General features: G+C 36.6%; 4 protein-coding genes across 5 annotated transcripts in view; 3 read left to right on the top strand and 1 right to left on the bottom strand.

Annotated features, from left to right (window-relative positions):
* The window catches only part of LOC144438845 (transmembrane protein 131-like), a 37,447-nt gene extending 31,411 nt beyond the window's left edge, over window positions 1-6,036 (top strand). The window contains exons 28-35 of the mRNA XM_078128034.1: window positions 66-277; window positions 807-934; window positions 1,795-1,929; window positions 2,801-3,091; window positions 3,588-3,800; window positions 4,195-4,385; window positions 4,647-4,811; window positions 5,493-6,036. Coding sequence (XP_077984160.1) covers window positions 66-277; window positions 807-934; window positions 1,795-1,929; window positions 2,801-3,091; window positions 3,588-3,800; window positions 4,195-4,385; window positions 4,647-4,811; window positions 5,493-5,627 — 1,470 coding nt within the window. The 3' untranslated portion in view covers window positions 5,628-6,036. The remainder of the gene's footprint in view (window positions 1-65; window positions 278-806; window positions 935-1,794; window positions 1,930-2,800; window positions 3,092-3,587; window positions 3,801-4,194; window positions 4,386-4,646; window positions 4,812-5,492) is intronic.
* A 1,826-nt stretch (window positions 6,037-7,862) lies between these two features.
* Window positions 7,863-12,169, bottom strand: LOC144439447 (peroxisomal N(1)-acetyl-spermine/spermidine oxidase-like). The gene is made up of 5 exons (XM_078128734.1): window positions 12,007-12,169; window positions 10,382-11,283; window positions 9,282-9,414; window positions 8,582-8,772; window positions 7,863-8,352 (listed from the first exon to the last, which is right to left on the bottom strand). Exons 1-5 carry the CDS (start codon window positions 12,167-12,169, stop codon window positions 8,236-8,238), a joined length of 1,506 nt encoding a protein of 501 aa, XP_077984860.1. The 3' UTR covers window positions 7,863-8,235.
* Window positions 12,170-12,504: 335 nt separating this feature from the next.
* Window positions 12,505-17,994, top strand: LOC144438891 (spartin-like). 2 transcript variants are annotated; one of them, XM_078128111.1, is made up of 8 exons: window positions 12,505-12,584; window positions 13,150-13,480; window positions 13,535-13,964; window positions 14,794-15,164; window positions 15,810-15,988; window positions 16,226-16,406; window positions 16,864-16,954; window positions 17,707-17,994. In XM_078128111.1, the coding sequence occupies exons 2-8, from the start codon at window positions 13,156-13,158 to the stop codon at window positions 17,987-17,989; spliced, it is 1,860 nt and encodes a 619-aa protein (XP_077984237.1). In that variant the 5' UTR covers window positions 12,505-12,584; window positions 13,150-13,155; the 3' UTR covers window positions 17,990-17,994. The 2 variants fall into 2 exon arrangements, with proteins under 2 accessions (XP_077984237.1, XP_077984236.1); XM_078128110.1 differs by having other exon boundaries at window positions 13,150-13,964.
* A 2,920-nt stretch (window positions 17,995-20,914) lies between these two features.
* LOC144439446 (alpha-N-acetylgalactosaminide alpha-2,6-sialyltransferase 6-like) lies at window positions 20,915-25,862 on the top strand. Its single transcript, XM_078128733.1, has 4 exons — window positions 20,915-20,941; window positions 21,954-22,342; window positions 24,211-24,318; window positions 25,598-25,862. Exons 2-4 carry the CDS (start codon window positions 22,059-22,061, stop codon window positions 25,860-25,862), a joined length of 657 nt encoding a protein of 218 aa, XP_077984859.1. The 5' UTR covers window positions 20,915-20,941; window positions 21,954-22,058.
* Window positions 25,863-26,343: the final 481 nt, after the last annotated feature.

Genomic DNA, 26,343 nt, shown 5'->3' with positions numbered 1-26,343 from the left:
TTGTGAAAGTAGTCTCAATATTACATCTAATATTGATTATTTCACTTTTGTTATATTAAACTTAGCCCTTCAATGTAAAGAACGATTACGACGAAGACAATGTTGGTGTCCTGTACTCAGAACTAACCACCAAACACAAGTCCAAATTGAAGAAAGATGACATTCTTGATATTGATGACCTTAAAAGGTTTGAAAACGTCAAAGTCAAGTCCAAGTCACGAAAGAGTAGCAAAGTGGACCCTAAATCTATCTTTAATGGTGACGTTTTACGACCAAGGTAAAAATAAAAACTTGTTGTGCTTCAGAGATGTGACTGAATCTGTGACTTGAATACTGTATTGAATTAGTTAAGTCACACTTGGCATGATTTGTCACATACATGTCAATACACATCTAGTATACACATAACAGATTCATTGATGTCTTCAGACATTGGGTAGTTTTACAGTGCTTTACAAAAGTGCTACTTAGACAGCTCGAGAAAAGTAGATTTACAAGAAAGGGGGGGAGAGATGTTCATAATGTGTACTTCTGTCATTGACTTGAGGTTGTTCTTAATCTCAAAATATTTTCAATATTAATTTAGTTATCGGGTTTTGTTTTTTAGTGTCTTAAGTTTCATGCATTTTTCTCAATATCATGTTTTGATTTGTTCCTATCTTAAAATTTATTAAAATTGATTTTGTGAATGATAAATGTTAAGTGTTCAAATGTCGTGCATTTTTCTCTTGACATCATGTTGTTCTGATTTGTTCTCTTAAAATTCTTGAACTGATTTTGTAAAATGATGACTTTAAATATTGCAGTACTTTAGAGCTGCCTTACACCACAGTGTTGGAGGCAGGACGTAAAGGACGTAAAGTGAAAGGACCAACCTCTCCTCATTCAGTTGCTGCAGCTGTTGCAGCTAAGGCCATGAAGAGGAATATTAAAGGTAAATATTGATCTCCAGTTAACTTAGAATCCAGTCATGTGGTAGGTTTTGGCTCTTACCTTTATCCTACCATACCTGGTATTTCACTAGTGACGGCTTACTTAAATAAATGTTCAGCCACAAAGAATGCACAAATTCTTACCGAGTTTTAAATTTTCCCACTGTGAGATGATGTCAGTAGTGTCATCATGTGGTTAGAATGAAGTTGAAGGGTTGGGCTATATAATATATAAACATAATTATCATTTTGAGTGGGGTTGAATGTCGCTGCAGTGAAATCTAGCAAATATGCCAGGCATGATATTTGGGAAGGTAAGAGCCAAAGATCTCTACAGGCTAGTCCTCAGTGTATGATACACCTCATGATATGTGAGTGCTACTGTGGCACACTCAAGGTATCATCCATACAGTGTTCTCTAGCAGTACTTTCATGAGTGAAGTGAAAACACCCAACATAAGCACTGACACATCATGGCATTATGTTATTATTATACATATTTATCTGAAGCAATAAATATGGAAATACAAGTCTGTCTTTCACTTACATTGAACACTGTATGTATAGTTCATTACATACATGTATACAAAAATGTTTTCAGTATTGCACTGCAGTGTGTACACCAATATAATGTACATACATCAATGCAAGTAATTACATGTATGTATGCGATACAATGGAAAAGAATGCATTACTAGAAGACTATGTAACATGTGTAATAGTATATTATATTGCTGTACTTCGTTGACCACATTGGAGTGTTTTCATTTTATAGGCTGATTTTGAGTATCAACATAATTAGGTTCCTGATGTGTTGACTTGCATTTAGTAAATATGTGTATTATCATTGTTTATTTTTTAGAAACTACCGCATCACTGTCTGGTTTTACTGTTAAGTCTGTGGATGTTAGTGAAAGTAGCAGTGATAGAAGTAGTGATATTGACAAGGAATCACCACCACCATTGTGGGATCAACCCAAACCAGTACCTAACAATGGTAAGAAATCTAATACTTCTTTGGTTTTATTAGTATATTTTTGTGCTGTAATAGTGACAGGTGGTAATTTCAACCAAGATCAATATCACAGACTTTATATAGAATCAATACTACCACAGTATACTTTCACACTTCCTTCAGTTGACATATTCACTGATTACATTTGTCTTCATGACTAGCCTATAAACATTGTCATGTCATGTTAACCCTATGGATAGTTAGTACAATTCATTTTGGAAGTTGGCATTAAAACAATCAATAATTAATTTCATATTTGATATAACCATTTATATGTAACACCACAATGATTATAAGCCAATAGTAAGTATAACAAATTTGTTCCAAGATACATGTTCATTTTATGTTTCCATTGCATGTTTATTAATAATGTAATTAGTCCCTCACTAAATTGAGACCTTCACTAAGTCATAGGTTTTTTTCACTCCCCTTGAGTCTTACAGCTTAGGATATTTTTTGTGTGAGTTGAAGCATGTCATTCCAACAAACTTACCATGGCATGCCAACTGAACAAACAAACTTACAAATGATTATTGTTAGGGGTATAGTCTATTAGTTCAAATTCAAAACCTGAGATTTAAATTTTATATACAAACTAATCTAAATACATGATTGTGGTGTTTATGAATTAAGCATTTTTGCACACTGGTCCTGTGTACAATCTCAAAAACCATCAAAAAAGCATCTGAGGTCAAATCTTATATAAGGACTAACCACAGATATATTTGTCTTGAAAGTTTTTGCACTTGTAACTTGCATGTCAATATTTGACTTACGACTGTACTTACCGTATGTGTGCATGATGTCCACTATAATATACTGCATGTGTTCACTCTTATCATCCTGACACTAGATGCCTTACAACAGTTAGCTATCCAAACACTGGAAGCTGACCCTCTGCTAACTGTTGACAACTATTTCTACAAACCCTCTCAAGTCCATCCTACTGCAATGACAGCTGCAAGTACTGCATTGAGTGGCAGCAGTCGCAGCAGCAGCTACAGCAGTGTGGTTAGCAGTACCAGCAATGCAGACATGACTGGCAAGACAAAGAAAAAAAGTAAAGTGAACAAGACATTGGCAGCACCGGGTAAAGCCTCCAAGTCAGCTTTCACTGCAGTTGGTGACAAACATAAACATCCGGGTAAGTTATCACACTTTTTGATGTCATGTCTTTTCTTCTATTGGGAAATTACTATACTTAGTCATTTTCACGGTCCTTGGTTACTCCAGAGGTTACTTCATGTGTTTATAGTTGCTCATTACCATGGTTACTTCATTGTTAACGGTTACTCATTACCACGGTCACTTCATTGTCAATGGTTACTCATTACCATGGTTACTTCATTGTTAATTGTTACTCATTACCATGGTTACTTCATATGTTCAAGATTAGTCATTACCATGGTTACTTCATGTGTTAAGCATTAGTAAGTGAGAATCATACCTCTATCAATCATGTCTGTGATGAGTAGATTGTTATCAAATATGGTAAGGGATTCCTTTATGAGATAAAGTATGTCTGTCTCTTTTGATATGACATAGACTTGAAGCTGCTGTCATTGTAAATGAAACGTTTGACAAGATAATATTGTTTAGTATTGTTAACAAGATAGTATTGTTGTATATATGTTACATAGGTACCATTGGGACTAAGAATAGACCACTTATGAAATCATGGATGGGTGCAGAGTTAGATTCATCTGATACTGGTAGCAGTGGATCTTCACCTAACAGTCCAGGTGGTGTGCCATTGACACCAGGTACCGATACCAACTTTAACAGAGTTCGTAAACAAACACCCGCCATGTTTAGCCCACTGGAAGAACACTCTCGTTTCACATTCACTGATGGTAAGTGACATAGGCTGAGTGATCAGTTTGATTGTACATTCACTATCGTAAAGAATTATTTCAAGTGTGTGTGTGTGTGTGTGTGTGTGTGTGTGTGTGTGTGTGCGTGCGCACGTGCGTGCATGCTTGTGTCAGTCCATCTGTCTGTTGGTACATGAATATCTCTCAAAAACAGCTGAATGAATGAATGAAAATAAAACTTATTACCTATCATATGTGCTGGTCATGAAAATATATTCAAAAATACGAACATGAATACTTCAGATTTACCCAAATTTTATACACTGTGCCTTTAAATATTGGTTATAATGTCAATAAATATTCACTTGTTATATGACTCAAATAATCCCAGTTGAGAGCTCTGAAATATGTGTATTACATTTTTAATTTGTAGATGTTGGTGCATCGTCTATGTGGGAAGCTAAGAAACCTGATGGCACAGCTGGTCATGCTAGTGAGTGGTTTGGATTTGGTGTGAGTTCTAGTAATGGTGCCAGTGCGCTGTGGGATCCTACCACTAGCAGACCCAGTCCACATCCATCAACCCAGGCATGGCCTACACAGCAGTCTACTCCTAACAAACCAGTAAGTTATCTGATCTGATATTTTGTCTCCCTATTTCATCAGAAGAGAAATATGATATGATTTGAGTGATCTGACATGACTTCATTGATTTTATATGATTTGTGTGATATGTAATGAATCTATTGATTTGATATTTGAGTGATCTGACAAGACTTCATTGATTTGAGTGACAAGACTTCATTGATTTGAGTGATATGTAATGAATCTATTGATATGATTTGAGTGATCTGACAAGACTTCATATATGTGATATGATTTCAGGCATTGTTTCAAGGAAGTCAGTTATGGGATACACCCAAGGCATCCCGTGATAACAATTTAATACCTTCAATCTGGACGTCTGATTCTATCTGGACAACTGGCACTAGCAGTACTGATAGTTCCCTGCTGGATATCAGTGCTAACAGCTCGGCTCAGAAACCAGAGGTTGGTCAACATTTCAGTACAAACGTTCGGGTCTCTCTTTAGATCTTATTCCCTAATGTTTTGCTTTGTTCAGCCGAGAAAAATAGGAATCACCTAAGGAGTCTTAGTCAGAGGTGATCACTGACAAATCTTCATGTCAGAAGTATTTTCTGGATGAATTAAGAAAAATATAATTATACATGAGAAAGTGTAATTTATGAAAAATCAGGGGAAATATTTGTGATTCTGAAATTTTTTACTAATATTTCAAGCACTGGAGAATGAATTACATAGATGTGTGTTATCTTGTATTAGATATATAGTGAACATGGTATAAATCTTGTATTTTCTGTTCAAATGTGTACAGCTTGGCATGCACTTGACAGATCATTTATTATTAACCTTTTAACATCTGTCTAAATGAGAGAGAATATATTCAGTCCATAAGCATATCATCAAACACAGTTACATACAACATTTGTACCATCCAGTATGTGATTGGGCAAATGGTATAGAAGTATGGATTAGTACTAGTGTTAATTAAACCCAATGTTTCAATCATATCATGCATCATATCAGTTGACCTTAAGGATAACACAGTACCATTCATTAGTTGCATGTAAGTATTTTCTATAGCTCTGCCACACAACTGTATTTCACACTGAAATTCTAATCCTTACCAATTTGTTGTTGATGTTACAGGTGTCTGGGACCTTTGATCCGTTTGATTCATTCCGTACCAGTATCTGGGGACCATCTGGTAGTGGTAACCAGGCCATGAATGGATCAGTGTGGAATACATCTAACCCAGCTGATGACCTAGATAATCCTAACTAAGACACGATTGATATGAACCCATGATTAAACAACATACTACTGGTGTAGAGCAAGGCGTGTTTGCAATGACAATAATATGTACAAATGTGATTAATTTACAAACAGAAATTATCGCTATGCCAACCATCTATATGTTGGTAATAAATTTGTTATTTGGCATTGATTGATAGAAATATAACATGCAGTATATTATGTAGGGTTTGTCCTAGGAGTTTTTAAAATCCAATGCCCCCAGCCACCTATATAATTGATGCATTAACTTTTTAATACTAGAATTATTACTGTCTTGAGTTACTAACTGTTGTGTTATAGTAAATGCTGTATTCTGAAATTTAATGTCAAAGGTTACCCTGGAAATGACAAGAAGAATTGTGGTCTCTGAGGGTTGTCAGATATGACAGGGTATGTGATGGGGGGGGGGGGGGGAATCTGTTTTGTCAGGGAGGGTGCTCAGAAATGACGAGGGGATGGGGGGGGGTTTCAGTATGTCTGTTCTCTTGTCAAAGGGGAACACTGTCGTGTCATACAATACATCAGAGTAGATCCTTATGAATTCCAATATGTAGTTATAGTCACTGAAATAGAGACAGTAATTAATGGTGTTACACAGCTGTAGTATGTTGTATTACTACTTTAGTCATGGGTTCATATTCTTTATACTGGACTTGACCTTAATATTCAATCTCTGTCACAGGCTGCACATTGTTCTATTTGCACAGTGACAGTGTTGAATTTAGAACCGATTATGTCATTTATTTTTAAAACCTGAGAGTTGCTAAGTGAGTTTTAAATGATTATTGGTAAACTCTGTTACTGAGTATGAGTTGGCAGTTTCAGAGTCGATTATGTTTTTGCTTTGGTTGATGTTGCTTTGGACTTTTTAACCTGTTTGAATTGTTAGGAAAGCTGAAGTGTTGAATGAAGTATGATGGATCACGTTATACACTAACTAACCTAAGAAAAGACTTGAAAATTGTTAACTGTTATCTTGACAAGTACTTGTAGAATGCTAGTAATTTAGTGATTTTGTACTTGAGTTGGTCAACTGGTGAGAGGAAGCTGGGATGTGAACATGAAATTGAACTCTACAATTACTTCATGTTGGTGGTGGTATGTAACTCCCAGTGCTCTGTGTTGGTGGTGCCTACATCAAAGTGTTTGATGTCAGTGGGACCTACATCACAGTGCTCTGTGTTGGTGGTGCCTAAATCAAAGTGTTTGATGTCAGTGGTACCTACATCAAAGTGCTTGGTGTTGGTGGTGCCTTATATCAAAGTGCTTTAAGTTCAAGAACCCCGTGTCAGAGTGTTTTGTATTGATAATACATAAAATCATGTCACAGCCCAGTTTCCATCACCATGTTCACCATCGTTTCAACTTGATTTTTGCAATATTGAAGTGTCAATTTTAGTTTTTAGCTGCTTTGGTTGTTCAACCGTTATCCTAAATGTGTAGTCAACAATAGAACAGAAATCATACAGCTGTTCCAAGTTGGTTTTAATTGTTTAGCCAAACTGCAATGTGGACTCTCTCAATATACTGACACAACTATAAACTTTGGACTTTATAAGTGAGTATCTAGGAACTCCAAATCTACAAGTATCTAGGAACTACAAATCTACATACTGTATTGACTGAACAAGAGTGATTATCTTGTACTCAGTTTTAATGTTATTCTTTGCACTGCTGAGAGCCGAGAGCATACCGGGTGTAGAAGGGGACTTACTGACAACTATGCAACACATCTCAAGGGAAGTGTGAAGGACAACAAACGACCACCACCAATCACTACCATCACTGGTCTAATCATCTACACTTTTATTGGCTTGGAAATGTTCCACCAAAAAGTAAAGAAAAAAATTCACATGCCTGACATTGAGATGGCGAAAAATAAAATAACACTTTTCAAACCACATATGTCATTGTTTGTGTATTCCATTGTTGACTGTGTATTACTATTAGTATGTAAGAACACATGGTGTGTATTAGCATGGAGGTATAAGGGGACATTATACCTCCATGGTATTAGTATATAGTGCATGACATTCTATTTCCTATTTATACAGCATGTCTGTTTACAAATACCCCATGCTGACAAGTTGTTAAAAGTCATTATCTTTCCCGTAGCCTCAGAACTATTGCAACAACAAAATATGAAAAAACATTAATTTAATTTCATACGTTATAACGACCATTTAGAATATTAACGCTTTACACATGCCCTGTAATGATTCAATCATATCTAGTGTTCATGGAACAGTTTATTTCAAATAGAACATACACACAGATGGGTTATAAACAAATTCTGTGAGCCAGTTTTCAATGCCCTAGGACTGTTGTGACTTTCAGTCCAAGTATTCTATACGCTGATTCCCATGCTGTTGATTTTTCCATAATTGCCAGGATTTGTTGTCGTACCATTTGTCCATCCCCGATGTCGTAAAACAAAAACGTCCTGCTATCATGAATATGTACTTGTAAATGACTGCCTTTGTGCACATATGCTTTGAAAACTATAAATACAATGCATGTGTATTAGTGTGTGCACCATACACATAGACATAAGCTGGATTTGTCAATGACCTATGACCTATGACCTGGTGACACACTAGCTCTGGTAATGAGCTATGATTCTATCAGCCTCTCTTTCACCAGACAGCAAGGCACCATGTGTAGTGGAGTAAAATGTACGATGTGTTGCTTCACCAGCAAATAGTACTTTGAGCTGAAACACAAACAAAAAATAACTATGTCTGACATCCTTCAAAGTTACCAGGGCTAACTTGTGACAGAACTGTCTCAATAACTTCAATGTTTGGGTTGTCTCTATACCAACACAAATTACAACAAACTGCCTACATAAAGTAATATGTCAAGAACTCTTCTAGACATTTTCACTACCCGATATGGTGTGTTTTCCTGTTATTCAGAAACAAATTTCAAAGTTGACAAACCTGTTGTGTTTTGTCAGAACCCTGATCAATGTAAGGCAATGGTTTTGCAAGTACATCAATATCTTCCCCAGTTGAATCTACTGCCACATAGGAGTAGCTCCCCCTGGTGTACGGGTTACTGTACCATGATGTCTGTATTACCCTGTTTGGTTCTGGAATGTCTCCTTTGGATAAGAATTTCTTCAAAATGGCTAGATAAAAAAAACATCAGATAGTTCTGTCCTTTAGAAATACTGTTATAACTATGTAACTAAAACTATTGTTAATTCTTAGTGATAAATAAGACAGAAGATTGGGTTATGGGAAAAACACTAAACCTAATATGTATGTACCCTAGTATCCCACATTGTGCCTAATGTGTATGTGGTGTACCCTAGTATCCTACACACTGTGCCTAATATGTATGTGGTGTACCCTAGTATCCCACATTGTGCCTAATATGTATGTGGTGTACCCTAGTATCCCACATTGTGCCTAATGTGTATGTGGTGTACCCTAGTATCCCACACACTGTGCCTAATATGTATGTGGTGTACCCTAGTATCCTACACACTATGCCTAATATGTATGTGGTGTACCCTAGTATCCCACACACTGCCTACTATGTATGTGGTGTACCCTAGTATCCCACACACTGCCTACTAGTCTTTGGACTGTTACCAATATATTTAAATAAACAGATTGATAATGACTCTCATACCTGTACAAGTTGTAGCAACTTCTTGTTGTGACAATGTCTCCATGTGTTGACACTCCTGGCCTGCCATGTATGCGTACAAGGCATTTGGACAAAATGCATTAACAGTGAATTGATATAACTTATGGTACCACTGCTTCCATTAACCATCAAGTAGTATAGATAAAAGAAGATGGAAATGTCTGGTTACTGGAATTGTCAGGTTGAACATCAAACAGAGAGAATATTAAGTTACAACAAAGTTCCAAGTCTTCAGATTCATCTCTACTTGAGTAATAATAATAGTTTTGAGTACAGTGTTCACTGCAAGAAATATTACATGGTATACTGAATATAAAATTGTGCTCAGTAGTGACTTAAAACTATATATTATTAGGAAAAGAGAGATTAACATAAATTTTGTTGTAATTTCTGGAATTTGCCACTGTCTAGGCAATGTTGTGACTACTATTTAAAGGCTAAATGTATGTCAATGTATTAGAACAATATCAGTAATGTATCAATATGTTGCAATATTTCATTGTTCATTCAAAGTATTGTGTTGCACTGAAGACAATTCTTACTTGTCTGTGATTGCACTGAAGACAGTGCAAGGTACTCTTGAATTCGTAGTGTGTATTACCATGATGGGAAATAACTTACAGAGAGAAAAGTCCAGTCAAACTTCATCTGCCTTTAGTACACTCACTTGTAGTGATTGCTGCTATCAACTTACACAATATTAGGTAACATAATCATCTCGTAAAAATCTTGTAAAGAAGGCCTCCTGCACTTTACATGTATAAGGCCATTTTGGGCACGTGTTTGGCCATTTGAATAATTCCTGCTATGGGTTTATGGGAAAACTTCCTCTGGTGATGACATCACATCTACCATGACAAATACAAAGAGATTGTAGTAAATGTGATGTCATCATCAGAGGAAGTTTTCCCATAAACCCTTGTGAGAAATCTGCAAATGACCAAACAAATGTCAAGTGCAGTATGGCTTGATTGACTTGACTCTTCTTGTAAAAACTACCACATAGAATATGAACACAAACATTAACTAAATCTCCATATCTAAAGTAACATGTAAATTGCCATAGTTACAATAACATATACCTTTTGTTCACTTTCCTCTCCTGAAAATACATCAATCGTTTTATCCCAGATTATACGACAACCGGAAAAGTCTTTATCCCACCATATGTCTTCATATTCCAGGAATATTTTACCAGCAGTTCCATAACCTAATGCATGAATTGCATGCAGTTTGTCTGCTGGCAGTTGGGGCTGGAATAGTTGGTGGGCATTGTATTTCAGGAATCCAAGTGAGGTAGTTACAATGACATGATCTGCTGTGACGGTTTCATTATTCTTGCATTCAAGTATAACTGGTTCATATTCTTTCAGTATTGTTGCATCATCATTTTCAGAAATTAATGCATTTGTGGTATTTGTACAATTCCATTTGATACATCCTACAGCTTTATTCATCAAGATATTCTCTTCTGGAATGTTGGCTTGAATAACTTCAAGCAGTGACTGATAGCCACCAGGTAATATTCTATCTCCTCCCCCTAAGTCTGTATATTCTCCAAATGGTTGTAGAGCCACATCATCCATGGAATGACAACCACTAATACAACATTCCAGATTTATAAACCAATGGAAAACTGCTTTCCGTAATTTATTTTCCTCATCAGAAAACTTAGTATTGTCATCTGACTTATTAAATTGCTTCCACAAGAACTGTCCCACACTGCCACCGAGGGCGGTACAACACTCAGTATCATTTGATGAACACTCTTCAGCCATTTGATAAAATTCATGATACACCTTTCTCACTGACTGTGCTATCCATTCATCAATCTTATTTCCCTGTGTTGTGTAAAAATGTTGAGCGCCGATATGTGAGCGTGGATTTTTTCTGTCAAAGAGTTTGTTTTCCTGTGCAAGGTTAAAAATAGGGTTTTGAAATACACCATGGATCCAGTTGGCACCCATTTCAATAATGCCATTCCCTGCAACACAATACAAAATTATGCATATACTCAGATGACAACACTAAGTTAACTTTGTCATTTTTACATGTGGTTCACTATAAGGTACTAGTAATTGAAATCACAACTAAATACATATTCAATGTAGCAACATTACAACATTATTATCTACTGAAGATTCTAGCTCTCTCTCTCTCTCTCTCTCTCTCTCTCTCTCTCTCTCTCTCTCTCTCTCTCTCTCTCTCTCTCTCTCTCTCTCTCTCTCTCTCTCTCTCTTGTAAAGTTATGCACTTGTACCTTGTTTGGAAGTTACAAGTTGTAACTTGGAGTTTCACATTTTTGCAATTGATATCACTAGAGAATGAAACTCTGAGTTACAACAACTTAATGATTCCTTACTTTATGTGTGTGCGTGTGTGCATGCGTGTGTGTGTGCATGCGTGCGTGCGTGCGCACGCGCGTGTGTGTGTGTGTGTGTGTGTAAATTGAGACATATGTAAATGAATGAATAAGACTTAGTTTGATACAATGACAGATCATTTTTATGCATGTACATAGTACATGAAAATACCACTATAATTTCAAAAACTGCAACTTAAAACTGTTAAATAATCATGTTAGTGTTAATAATGGTGTTTATATAACTTTCATATAACGGTATGTATATAATAAATAAACATTTTCACTCTTGTAAGTTATAATTTTTTAAATATTAATATTGCATATTTATTTATTATTATTTACCAAGTTTCTGAGTCTGGATTCTTCCTCCAATGCGACTTGTGGCTTCCAATATTTTAACATTTGTTATTCCATTATTGATGAGTGTCTTTGCCGCTGATAGACCCGCTATTCCTGCTCCTATTATGACGACTTTGGGAGTTGGGTTCACCTTTAAACTGGCCATGACCAATATACCGTATTGTGAAATTTGTTGGGAATCACATTGATGAGTCAGCTGAGGGCACACCGTCACTTGTGGGCTATACTTACCCTAATTTTGCTATAATTATTATTATTTTATCGTCTTGTCATCAAAATAGTATCTTATAATCGCCTTATCTGTATTTACGCATAAAAATTGGTTCATATGCCAGCTTTCAACTTACAACTTACAAGACTGCTGCTGACATACGTAATAAATAATAAAAAATAATATTATATAATAGCCCACAAGTTACAGTGGTTTTTGTGTTCCGCGGTCAAAGGTTGCCTCTAGCGGGCGCTCAACCTTTTCATACGGAGATATATATACACAGGAGAAACTCGGGGTGCGTCAGGTATTTTGACGACGGAGCCGTTGTCTTGAAAGTGTTATCAAGGTAAGAGGATCATTTGTTATCGAAAGAATATTATACAACACAGAGTACTGCTGTCACCGATAATATTCATATTATTACTAGTCGTTCACCATACGTTCTGAATGATGCCATTGCCAATGATTGTCCTGCACACCACAGACGGACTGTACGGGACTCCATTCTGATATGATAAGTGATATTACCAGAATGTCTCTTTTAAAAATTTAAAAAGAAAGGGACATTGTCAGAATCGTCTCCATCTGCAAGTAGGACTAACATACTGACAGATATAAATACTAGTAACAATGTATTTTAGATCCATGATACATATATCCACCATGACGTCATTGCTAGATCATGTGATGATGATGAACCTACTCTATTTAAATATATCATACAGCAAGCTATGAATTTAACAAAACCTACAATACATTTACCCCTTTCTTGGAAGACTGAAGGTTTGTAGACTTTGGGTTCATAGTTACAAATGAAAAATTTACTCACAGAGTCACACAAATTTTGGATGCAATCAGAATGCTGGTTTTGTTTAAGACAAAATTCCAAATTCTCATCATTTTTTGTTCAGAACAGTATGGAGCAACCAACAGCAAGACCAGTGGTATACAATGGACAAACCAGAGCACGAGTGACTTCTGAGGGTGTAGATGCAATCAAGAAACACCATGATGAAGCCTACACTCTCATTGAGCATGCATTGACATATGATGAACAGGGAATGAATGATCTAGCAATAAGTTTTTACTCCAAAGGACTTAGAAGTTTAATCAAAGGGTTAGAAGTACCGTCCAATGGGCCACAATGTGTTGGTGACAACTGGAACAATGCTAGGGCCTTGCAATCTAAAATGAAAAAAACAGCACGACAAATGAAATCCAGACTTGAAGCTCTAGAGTCTGGTGAGAATTCAGTTGTACCACAGCAGTCAGCACAAGTTGCACCACAGCCACAAGGTGCAGCACGTGGAGCATCAAGGAATCACTATGACGACTCATATGTGTCGCAGTTAGAAGCTGAAGCAACACTTGCAGACAGTATACTACAAGAAGATGAACCTCCATCTTATGAGGACTCTGAGGCCAATGCTAGACAAATACTTTCAATTGAAGAAGGAGTTCAACTATACTTTCTTAATCCCCATGGTCATGTAAGTGCTCCCAGTGCACCAGGACCTCTCAGAATATTTCAGTTTGTGGATGGGCAAACAGGAAGAGATAGCAATAAACCACCAGCATTCATACAAGTCAGTGACTGGGTCTACCCATTATTACCACGTCAATCACCAGCATTGAAAAGTTTGGAAGGTGCCTATCTCTTTCCAGACATCAATACACCAGAGAAAGGGTCCTATGTTGGTGTCATTCTGTCTCCTCATGTACACAGGTAAGTATCAATTAATTCTATCTACTGTTTTTTATGCACAGCTATTTATGATGGATGATGATTGGGTATATATTTTGGATTTTTAATTCATAAAACAATTTTATTGTGGCTTCCTAGGGGAAAAATCAATGTGAAACGACATTGACCAAGCCAAATTATTTACACATGTTTAGCATTTTGCAATGTATTGACTCAGAAACACAGACTTGGTCACCATTGTTTCACATTGCCTTTTCAAGTTGGAAGCCATGATAAATTAAAAATTAAAAATAAATACCCAATCCTCATTCATATGGTCAATTGTAATAGTTTAAAAACCACTCAACTTTGCCCGGTTGTTATAAAAAGTTAAAATAATATTTTGATGTTGTCAACAGACTAGCATGAGCAGCCAGAGGCATTTTAAAGAAATATTTGTGACAAGTACAAATTATGTATCCTTATTGGTGTGACATTTTACTGTTATTGCCTTATGGACAAGGACACAGTCGACATCTACCTCACACATGTCATCATGACTGCACTAAAAAAAAAAAAATTATAGTTTTATTAGAAACACAATCAAAGGATTTCCATCAACTATAGTAAATTTATAATGTTATAGAATGAAATTCAAGGGTGATACAAATGTAAGGACATTCAACCAAACTGTTGATATCAATATTAATGTAAGAAGTCTTTCTATCATGACTTTTCCATAGCTTGGATCCATTTTTTCCTACTATTAAACAATGTAGCTATATCTCCAGTCAGGAATCCTGTCTTCTGAATTTTGTGGTCTTTATCTCCAATTTATTTAACTTTGGAATGTCTGCTCTATTTCCCATAGTTCACAGGTACAAATGTTTGAAGATGTTTTGACTTCTCTGGCTGCATTGAGAATTCAACATGAAGATCAACCACCAGTGCCAGCTGTACCAAGACGTCCAGAACCACCAACAGTATCAACTGTACCGAGACGTCCACAACCACCAAGACGTCCAGAACCACCGACAGCACCAGTGGTGCCAAGACAACCACAGTCACAAAGTTCAGCAATAGTTGCACCACGAAGTACCACTCAGACTGATCCTGTGGCCATTCCGATTGGTACACGACAAAGTTCAACCAATTACAAAATTACAGAATTCGATGAAGAAAAACCAGCAGAAGAAGATCTACCACAGTGGAGCACAACAATATCAAAGGGGCTTTCTACAGGTAACTACTATGTGGGTATTGTTGTCTACCATGTAAGCCATAATGTTGTATTGTGTACTGTTAGATTTATCTATTGGATAGGTATCTACTGACACACACACACACACACACACACACACACACACACACACACACACACACACACACACATGCACACACACATACATAGATACAAATACACATTGACACATTAGTAATGAACTGATGATAATGGTAATGTCTGATTTGACAGGCAGTAAGTTATGCTGTGACAGCGCCCTCACACAGTCAACCCGTTTCAAAGATAGCTAGAGCAGGCCAGTGAGGGCAGAGTGACGCAACATATTTTACAGTCTGATTTGACAGTCACTTTGAGCTTCAAGGTAAAAGCCTAAAGACCTTTCAGGGTGATATGTATCATGACAGCAAACTCTAGTACTTTATGACAGTGGTTTGTCTTACAAGGGTTGTTTCTTGGCAGTGTATACACTTTATAAACACATAGATGATTGGAAACCTGAAAACTGATTGGCTAGTCCGTTGTTATTGTTACTATATTTACGTTATTGTTACTATAGTTATGTTATTGTTACTATAGTTACGTTATTGTTACTTTACATCGTATTGGATTTTGCCACAATACAAATTCTTTTGATTGATTGATAGGAGCAGAATGGATATCATGGGGACTGGGTAAGGGAGCAACAATGACTGGTAAATTAGTTCATAAAGGTGCTTCCAAATTACGACAGCAATTACAACCAGAAGAGAAACCCACAGAGGTTGACCCCAAATATCAGCAAGGTGTTGAATATGCAAAGCAAGCTACAGGAGTGGCTGTTACAGTAAGTCAAGTTTTGTTAGGTCTTTATTTCACTACAATCCTGTTACAGTAAGTCAAGTTTGAGCTCTGTTTATTTCAATTCCTAAACTTTATATTCTACAGTTATGTTCTAAAGACTTCCTTCAGTCAGGTTGTATATATTTGGAGGATCGCTTATGTCATAGTTTATTGATTTGTATTTTTGAGGAGAGTGTGTATCATAGATTTTTTGTTATTGAAATGTTATCTATTGTTCTAGGTGAGTAAATTTTTGGTTGATACGTTATGTGACGTAAGTAAAAAGATTGCAGACAAAGTTGGTCCAGTTGTCCGAAGAGAAGGGGAGAAATATCTACCAGAGTCCTGGAAATCCTCAAGTGATGGGGAGGGTAATGATACAATTGATGGAGTAATCCATGTGGCAGCCAGTGGTTTCAGAGGTAAATATTAAGCCTCCTCCCCTCTCCCTCCACTTATGAAGTCAGGAGAGTTGTAGGAAGGGATTCTGTCCATGGATGTATCTGTGCATGTATGAAATCTTCAAGTGATAGGTGGGGGTGGGGGTGGGGGTGGGGGTGGGGGGGGAATGAGTTACAGTAATTCATGTGACAGCTAGTAGCTTCAAAGGTAATGTTTATCCACAATTAAACCAGTCAAGAGGGGGTTATAGGACTGGGGCTGTAGGAATTGTGTCTATCCATGTGTGCATCTGTGCATGTACATTCAACCATATCTCTTAACCATTTTGATCTTGACTATCACGAAATGAAATTGTTTGTTCTCTCTCTCTCTCTCTCTCTCTCTCTCTCTCTCTCTCTCTCTCTCTCTCTCTCTCTCTCTCTCTCTCTCTCTCTCTCTCTCTCTCTCTCTCTCTCTCTCTCAATTTTATTGTTGCAGGTTTTGGTACTCTCTTTATAGGCCTTGAACAAGCTGCCAAAATTTTGGCAAAAAATGTATCTGATGCAACAGTTGAAACAGTAGACCACAAGTAAGTTGGTTGTATGGTTTTGATAATATAAAGTTATTTACTTTATTTAATATAAGCCTCTCCCCATGACACTGCCTTTAGGAACTATTGTGACTTTGATTATTATTAGCTCCCCTCCTCCTCCAAGGCACTGACGTTATGTACTATTTGTATTTAGTAGACTGACCCCCACCCCTCCCAAGTGCCTGCTTTTAGAGACTTAAAATTTTTATTAGCATCCCCTCCCCACTCTCTGGTCACTGCCTTTACACCTTTCTTTAGCCCCTCCCAAAGTACATACTTGGCAAGGCCCTCCCCCAGCACACACACTGCCTTTAGTACTCGTGATGTGTATAGTACACTGAGGAGGGAGTTTATGCATAGACCCTAGTCAGGGTCTATGATTTATACACATGATAATAAAAGTACTTTTATAATGTAATGATCATTAAAGTACAAAAGAAGACATCACATCAATCTGAGAAACAAAACATTCATTTTTAAAGTTGTAGAGGTTGTCTTTGACCTTCTGTAAGGTATTCAGAAATATACTAAACTTAAAAATATTGTCTGATTGAAAAAATAATACCCCAGTTACAGCACAGCTTTAAAACTTGAAAATTTAATGACAATATATTTACTGTTGCTAGGTGTGAATGACAATATATTTACTGTTGCTAGGTGTGAATGACAATATATTTACTGTTGCTAGTATGGATGACAATATATTTATTGTTGCTAGGTGTGAATGACAATATATTTACTGTTGCTAGGTATGGATCTGAAGCTGCCAAAGTAACAGAGGATGGTCTTAATGCTGGATTGAATGTTGGACTTACTGTTGTCAACATCAAACAGTTTGGAATTAAGGCCATTGCTAAAAGAGCAGCCAGGGACACAGGGGAGGCTACAGCCAAAGATTATGCCAGTGAAAGGGAGCGCATTAAGAAAGAGAAAGATGAACTGCAAAACAGTGAAAGTGACATACTTCATGAAATGGACAAAGATGGCAGTATACAGTCAAACAACACTGGATGTGTTAAGTTTTCAAAATAGGGGGGGGGGGGGGGACAACACTGAATGTGTTAAGTTCTCAAAATAGGGGGGGGGGGGGGGCAGTATACCGATAAACAACACTGGATGTGTTAAGTTTTCAAAATAGGGGGGACAACACTGGGTGTGTTAAGTTCTCAAAATAAAGTGGGGGGGGGGGGTAGTATTCAGACAAATGACATTGGATGTGAAGTTCTCAAAAAAGGAGGGCAGTATACAGACATATGATACCGAATGTTTTAGTTCGCAAAATAGGGGGGGGGGGCAGTATACAGACAAGCAACACTGGAGGTGTTCAATTCCCAAAGAGAAGGACAGTATACGGATGAACAACTCTGGATTTGTTACATTCTCAATGTAGAGGGCGGTATACAGACAATCCCAATGGCCACATTAAATTCTTGACGTAAGGGCAGTATATAATCAAACCGCATGGATGTATCCAATTCTCAAAATAGAGGGCAGTGTTCAAACAAACAGCAATGTGATAGAAGCCCCTGAAAATGGTAACTGATACTAATGAGTAGTTTTGAAGCTTGATAAAGTACTAGCATTGTTCTAACATTTACATTTATTTACGCAAACATAATTTTGAATAAACTGTGAAGGCCCTATTTTGAGAGTGTACAAGATTCTAAGGGATGATCACACAATATCGCACAAGCTCAACAAACGAACATTTTTCTTTTAGGTCAAAACCCCCTCCCCCCTCCCCTAAACGAATGCAACATCAAACATTTATATATGATGTAAACTATGATGAAAATTGTAGCGGTCACACCACTTTGATCGATGCAATGTAAATGCATGGCTGTAAACACATTAACATACTACCAGAAACCCAGCACCATATTTCATGTTAGAAGTAAATTTTTATCAACTTATCAGCATCTCAATTGGTAAATACAACTTTAAAGCTGTTCAATTGAAGGAGTGAAAATTTTCCGTCAAAAATGAAGTTCAGCAATTGCACTGACACCAGACCCCCCCCCCCCCCCACACACACACACACCAAATGAATGAAGTTTGCTTGTGTGACATTGTGTGACCGTCCCTAAGTGTCTTGAGGATTGAATGTTCTACAGGGAGTTGTCAAAGTATAACAACTTGTTTAATTTAAATATATTTGTATATTCTATTACTGCACTTTTGAGTACATTGATTGTGAGTGCTCTATAAAACGTCTATTATGAATTAATTTATGATCTCAAGGAGAGAAACATCAAAGAATTGCATACTTATGAGTAAGATACATTGTAAAACATACCATAACATTATTTAATTTAAGTCTATATCACTGATTTACAAATAAAAATGTTTTACTCAAGTTCAATTTATTAAAGTATTATTTGGCCTTTTGATCAATCACCATCACCAATCATCTGAACAAAATGAATATCGTATAAATGTTAAATACCAGTTATTTACATAGTGTACATAGCAACACAACTCGCATAAAGGATTTGTAAGATAATTTTTTTAATTTTCATGGATTTTTTGACAGTTGTATTCATTCTATTTCTCTGCAATAAAATAAAAGAACTCGTTTGCATAATTAATGATTTTTGGTTTTAGTCAATATCTTATGTATGCAAGCTTCAAATTGCACATGCATCAATGATAACAAAACACACAGGTCCAAGATTGCTTGGTGATGCAGTTGTTAATTCCATTGATCCATTTGCATGATTAATGATTTTTCGTGAATATCTAACTTTTAACAGTATATGAGTTGATGATAACTAAAGGATATAGGAACAACAGTCCTTACCGAAGGTATTACTGTGTACAAACACAGACAACTAACACATCTAGTTAGTTGTCTGTGGTGCAAATACTAGTACCAGGAGTACACACAGGTACACTGGTGCAAGCAAGTAATCTCTGGTGCATATAACACGACCTGATCTATTTTCGGGTGCTATTCTCTTTAATAGCAAATGTGATAAATTTTACAGCATGATCTTCAAATTTTGATTATATCTGTTAAAACCTACACATTACAAGTGACTGCAAAACAATAATTGTTATCCAAGATTCGCTGTCAAAAGGATATCACGGTGTCCAGAAAACAATATCAGGTCTGGTTTGCAGAATGCATTTTTATCAAAAAAATATCAAAAAAGGTAAGAAAATAAAAACACAAAAATAGATTGTGTTAATATGACATACAATACAACACAATGCAATACAATGCAATGCAACACAATGTAATGCATTACAAATCAATGCAAAGCAATACAATGTAAAGCAATACAATCCAACACAATACACTATATTATAATTAGATACAATGCAGTGTGACATAATTACATTACAATACAATACAGTTTGCTTCAGTGCAGACAAAAATGAATATCGTGGTTCTTATACCACAAATAAACGTATCAATACTCCATGTAGAATTCTATCTATATTCTGATTCAGCGCATACACGAGAACATTTGTACACACACACGCGCGCGCTTTTTCTCACATCCCCAGGGAACGTTTATTGATTACATTTACTAGATATAATTTTTCTCTTTTCATCCCCAGGGCTCGTTTATTGATATAATTTTTCTGGTTTTATTTTTTCTCTTTTTTATCCCCATGGTTCGTTTATTGATTAAATTTATTTGGATATAATTTCTCTTTTCATTGAAAACAAATATTGAATGTACGCTTCGTGAAAATAGCGGGTACCCAAACATCTGGCAATAATAGCCATTACAGGTTATTAGCATCCTTTAAATCAGATTGGACCTTGCATTTGTGCCTTTGTCCAACTTGCAGGACTTACAGCCTGTACTGTAAACCCAGTTGACGTTTACAACAGCAGTCATGAAGCGTAGAACGGTCTCTTTCTGTGCTCTCATTTGTGGGCTGTATTACTTTTACTTCATCTTGTTCACGGACCACCATGATCCTATAATGCAAGACCCATTTCAGTATGTAACGTTAGATGAACGAGAGGTATGTACCCATTTTATTATGATATTATATACATACATACATTATTAGTAATAGTATAGTATTTGATGTTCAGAGTTTACATGTAATACCTAAATACATGAAAGGGATAATTATCAACATTCCTTATCGTTGATTTTAAATATGAAATGAAAAGGCCGAGGATTTTAAATACGGGAAAAAAGTGATTGTTTGTTCTCTGGGGGCCGGGGAGGGGGTGCTTAATTGGCAATTTTACGTTTCTGTTGAAATGACCATTATATATCTATTTGAACCTCCAAATACAACCACTGTGTCTATGATATTACATTATAAATATAGCATAATTCGTATTCTTTGTTTTGTGATTCATTATGGTGTCATATGGTGTATAACGATAAGTCGATTATAATACTGTCTTGACAACATTTGAACATTTGTAAAAACCTAGTGGTAACAGCTGATGACCATGAATAGGAATTTACATGATATATCGAACACTGAAGTATGTCATTGTAACGAAATCCTGATATTTCAAGTAAAATGCTGTCACTGTCTGTCACCATACGTTAAAACAGACAATGTACCAACGTGATGATATCACGATAAAATAAAATGATAAAATAAAATGATAAAATAAAATAAAATTATATTTAGTTACTATGGTAATAGAGGATGTTCTACTGTATTACACTATGACTGGGTTTGTTATCTATTAACCGCTTTGTATATATTAACACATAATATGCGTAATATAGTCTGGTGATATGTATGTATGTATGTATGTATGTATGTATGTATGTATGTATGTATGTATGTATGTATGTATGTATGTATGTATGTATGTATGATCAGAAGAACCCAACGCTACACACACACACACACACACACACACACACACACACACACACACACACACACACACACACACACACAGAGTAAATTATTTATATACATGTGGAGGCCTACATTCCTGATTTAATATCCCAAGTCATATCCTAATATTGTGTAATGTTTCATTTGAACTACTACAAAGGTATTACAGCTCCACTGCAGTCACTGTGCTTTGGTGTCATCATCCGGTCGGCTACTAAACTCAGAAGCTGGTGGTGAAATTGATGCAACACAGTGTGTCGTTCGGATGAACCTTGCGCCCACTATTGGTTACGAAGCGGACGTGGGGACAAAAACGACAATACGATTTGTCGCACATTCCGCTGTCAATGGGTTGAGTATCGATGAAAAACTGTTGGATGGCATCATAGTACTTTGGGGCCCACCAAATGAAATGGATAGTTCCGGAGTCGTCTTAAGTACCGTTTCCAAACTTGCAAAGGAAAACCCAAATATTCCCTTTTATATGCTGACCAAGAAACAATATGAATATGTGGAACACACTTTCAAGATAGAAACTACTAAAGATAGGTAGGTTTAGTTTCTGTGGAAACCAAACTTTCAGCTGACTATTTAAGATACCTACAACATAAAACGATTGTTGTTCGATGTAGTAGATTGCATACTAGTAAGTGGTAGTGGTTGCCTTTGCTGTGCCGATATAAACCACCTCTAATATAAATAGTGGAAAATTGGAAGTCGCCAAAATATACACTGCAAGATCACGGAAGTCACTAGAAACGCCACCCTTAGATTTGTGAGTACACAATGTCCATTCAATAGTTTATATCAAGTACAGACAAGGAAGAGATTTCTTCTATGTTTGTGCTTATATCAACATATCACAACGTTTTAGTTTTAGTTTATGTCGATTTTGATCAGCTTAGAGAGTGGTTTCCACAGTAGTAATTAACTGTTTATGCGACACTAGTCTAGTTCCTGACGGCCGTTCCTGATTTGTGTGAAAATAACGTAGAGTAAAATCGGAACATGGTCGTCAGGAACTAGACTATTACATGTAAATACAACACCCACAATAGAAACCAATATTAAAACGTCCATCACTAGGTAACCACAAGAAAACAGTAGAGTGGCCACTAAGAAAAGCACATCAAAATATCATATCATCACTTGGAAACATTCATAACAGTCTCGCCAGCCCTGAGTCTCGCAAGCATTTGTGTTGGACCTAAGCACTGTCGTAAAGAGGCTATTGGTTTACGACGATGATTCAGAGTGTCAAGTAGCACTGCCGTAAAGAGGCTATTGGTTTACGACGATGATTGAGAGTGTCAATTAGCACTGTCGTAAAGAGTCGAGGCTATTGGTTTACGACGATGTTTCAGAGTGTCAATTAGCACTGTTGTAAAGAGGCTATTGATTAACGACGATGATTGAGAGTGTCAATTAGCACTGCCGTAAAGAGGCTATTGGTTTACGACGATGATTCAGAGTGTCAATTAGCACGGCCGTAAAGAGGCTATTGGTTTACGACAATGTTTCAGAGTGTCAATTAGCACGGCCGTAAAGAGGCTATTGGTTTACGACGATGATTGAGAGTGTCAATTAGCACTGCCGTAAAGAGGCTATCGGTTTACGATGATGATTGAGAGTGTCAATTAGCACTGCCGTAAAGAGGCTATTGGTTTACGACAATGTTTCAGAGTGTCAATTAGCACGGCCGTAAAGAGGCTATCGGTTTACGACGATGATTGAGTGTCAATTAGCACGGCCGTAAAGAGGCTATTGGTTTACGACGATGATTCAGAGTGTCAATTAGCACTGTTGTAAAGAGGCTATCGGTTTACGACGATGATTCAGAGTGTCAATTAGCACTGCCGTAAAGAGGCTATCGGTTTACGACGATGATTGAGAGTGTCAATTAGCACTGCCGTAAAGAGGCTATTGGTTTACGACGATGATTGAGAGTGTCAATTAGCACTGCCGTAAAGAGGCTATTGGTTTACGACGATGATTGAGAGTGTCAATTAGCACTGCCGTAAAGAGGCTATTGGTTTACGACGATGATTCAGAGTGTCAATTAGCACTGCCGTAAAGAGGCTATCGGTTTACGACGATGATTCAGAGTGTCGCATCTCAATCAACAATGTTGTCTCTTTCGTTTACTCGCAATTACAATTAACTTGTAATTACTTTACTCAGGCTACTATATGATAGTATATGTCTGGGCTAGCTTTAGTGTTTCACACACAAGCCTGCTAACCGCGAAAATCTCGACCCTGGCTGTAGAAAACACATTTTAAAGAGTTCACAGTAAAAGTAAGATAAGTGTCTCTTTTATCACTAATCTACATACCTGACAATCGCATATGTTTCTATTATTACCATAATATATTAATTGCGCTTGACTGATACATCTCATTCTGTATTTGTTTTAGAATTACTTCTGGTTCGTGGTTAACAACAGGATGGTTCACAATGACATTGCTTAGAAGAATATGTGACCATATTACATTATATGGTATGGTAGATGCTAACTTCTGTAGGTATGTACTTTCCTATCATTCATTTCATCATTACAAAGTACAAACTCTAACTATGCGACGTATTTCGATTGTGTTTTGACATATAGAGAGATATATCTCATATCAGACGGAGAATGTATTGTTCATGGTTAATACAAGCATCAATGTGACAGTACAACTTTACTTTGAAACGAATTATGTGGTCTTTAGATCTGTCTACTATGGACCTTAATCACGCAATGATCGAAATCATGAAGGTCCGTAGTCGACAGATCCAAACGTTGCATTCGTTTCCAATTTACCGTTTCAAAGTAACTATATTGTATAGTCCCTTTTCTATAGTGGTCTGAGGATACGTGTATCTTTTCCAGGCCACATTCTTCAGACAAATAAAACTAGTTGTATAGCTGACATGTAGGACAGTTTTTAAAGTCACACACACACACACACACACACACACACACACACACACACACACACACACACACACACACACACGCGCACACACACACACGCACACATACACACGCACACACACTATATTATATATATATTTACACTGCATATACTATATACTTACACTGTATATACTATATACTTACACTGCATATACTATATACTTACACTGCATGTACTATATACTTACACTGTATATATATTATGTTTGGTTAAATTGTACAACTGTAACTCACAAGCATAATACACACCTATATACATTATTTTGTAGTGATAATATCATTCATATCATTGAGCCCCACCAGCAAAACTGATGATAAATATAACTTTAAGCACCAGCTGCTTTGACTCTGGCTTTGACTAAGCTTCTGATTTGTCATGAAAAATACTGTATGTACTAGTATATGTATGTATGTATGTATGTATGTATGTATGTATGTATGTATGTATGTATGTATGTGTGTGTGTGTGTGTGTGTATGTATGTGTGTATGTATGTATGTATGTATGTATGTATGTATGTATGTATGTATGTATGTATGTATGTATGAGTGTGTGTGGGTATGCATGCATGTATGTATGTATGTATGTATGTATGTATGTATGTATGTATGTATGTATGTATGTATGTATGTATTGTGTGTGTTTGCGCGCGCGTGTGTGTGTATGTGTGTGTGTGTGTGTGTGTGTGTGTGTGTGTGTGTGTGTGTGTGCGCGCGTGCGCGCGCGCTCTAATCATCCTAACTCAACGTTATTTCCGGGTTTACTCTAATACCGTAACATGTACAACGTACGGTCTAAACCCGATGTATCATCTTTCACTAATTCTCGTGTTTTTTCTACAGCAACCAAACTAGATCGGACGTGCCATACCACTACTATGAGCCAGAAGGAGCGACTGAATGCAGTGTTTATAAAGAGGGCGAAAATGCTGTAAAGCATGGTCATCGCTACATGACGGAAAAATACGTATTTTCTCGATGGGGAATGACAACAGGCAATATTACATTTCGTTATCCATCATTCCCTGTGGAGAATTTACATTTAAATGAGAAACCACCTTTCCTTGAGAGGGCACAAGCTCATTTAGTGAATCTATTATTTAATTAAAAATACTTACACAAAACCACAAAACCTCGATTCAACTATTCTAGTAGAATGTTAATGTCGATACATAATCATGCCATCTATGATATTGCAATTCATTGTTGGAAATGTTTATTGCTGTTCAGGGACATTTTCAGACATATATTATACTTAAAAAAATTACAGCAAGCAAAAATTGGGCCCACGGATGTATAAATGTATAAACTCAGCTTGTGCAATCGGAACAGTGAGTTACTTTATTTTTAAACGAGGGCTCATCAATATGATAGATTTGGCATCCTTCATTTACTTTTGTAAGTTCCAGGAAAAAATGCCTAAACGTGTTTTTGTTGTCTCTTAGCAACGTTGTCATCAAGTTGCATGACATATAGGTACGAGATCAATAGTTCAATGTAAAAAATTAAATTTCTTTAGTTGGGCCCATACCCTCACCCCCTTCACACACACACACACACACACACACACACACACACACACACACACA

This window comes from Glandiceps talaboti, chromosome 8 (assembly GCF_964340395.1).
Source record: "Glandiceps talaboti chromosome 8, keGlaTala1.1, whole genome shotgun sequence".
NCBI classification, from domain to species: Eukaryota; Metazoa; Hemichordata; class Enteropneusta; family Spengelidae; genus Glandiceps; species Glandiceps talaboti.
This window is presented reverse-complemented; position numbering and strand designations above follow the sequence as displayed.

What these genes read in the sequence shown, in the direction of transcription:
- LOC144438891 (XM_078128110.1), top strand. Translation starts at nt 13,156, where the DNA reads ATGGAGCAACCAACAGCAAGACCAGTGGTATACAATGGACAAACCAGA. An exon ending in CTACAGGAGTGGCTGTTACA is followed by an intron (nt 15,989 to 16,225) that starts GTAAGTCAAGTT and finishes CTATTGTTCTAG; the next exon opens with GTGAGTAAATTTTTGGTTGA. An exon ending in GGCAGCCAGTGGTTTCAGAG is followed by an intron (nt 16,407 to 16,863) that starts GTAAATATTAAG and finishes TTATTGTTGCAG; the next exon opens with GTTTTGGTACTCTCTTTATA.
- LOC144439447 (XM_078128734.1), bottom strand. Translation starts at nt 12,169, where the DNA reads ATGGCCAGTTTAAAGGTGAACCCAACTCCCAAAGTCGTCATAATAGGA. An exon ending in AGTTGCTACAACTTGTACAG is followed by an intron (nt 8,773 to 9,281) that starts GTATGAGAGTCA and finishes TTTTTTATCTAG; the next exon opens with CCATTTTGAAGAAATTCTTA. An exon ending in GTTCTGACAAAACACAACAG is followed by an intron (nt 8,353 to 8,581) that starts GTTTGTCAACTT and finishes TTTGTGTTTCAG; the next exon opens with CTCAAAGTACTATTTGCTGG.
- LOC144439446 (XM_078128733.1), top strand. Translation starts at nt 22,059, where the DNA reads ATGAACCTTGCGCCCACTATTGGTTACGAAGCGGACGTGGGGACAAAA. An exon ending in ATAGAAACTACTAAAGATAG is followed by an intron (nt 22,343 to 24,210) that starts GTAGGTTTAGTT and finishes TATTTGTTTTAG; the next exon opens with AATTACTTCTGGTTCGTGGT. An exon ending in GTAGATGCTAACTTCTGTAG is followed by an intron (nt 24,319 to 25,597) that starts GTATGTACTTTC and finishes TTTTTTCTACAG; the next exon opens with CAACCAAACTAGATCGGACG.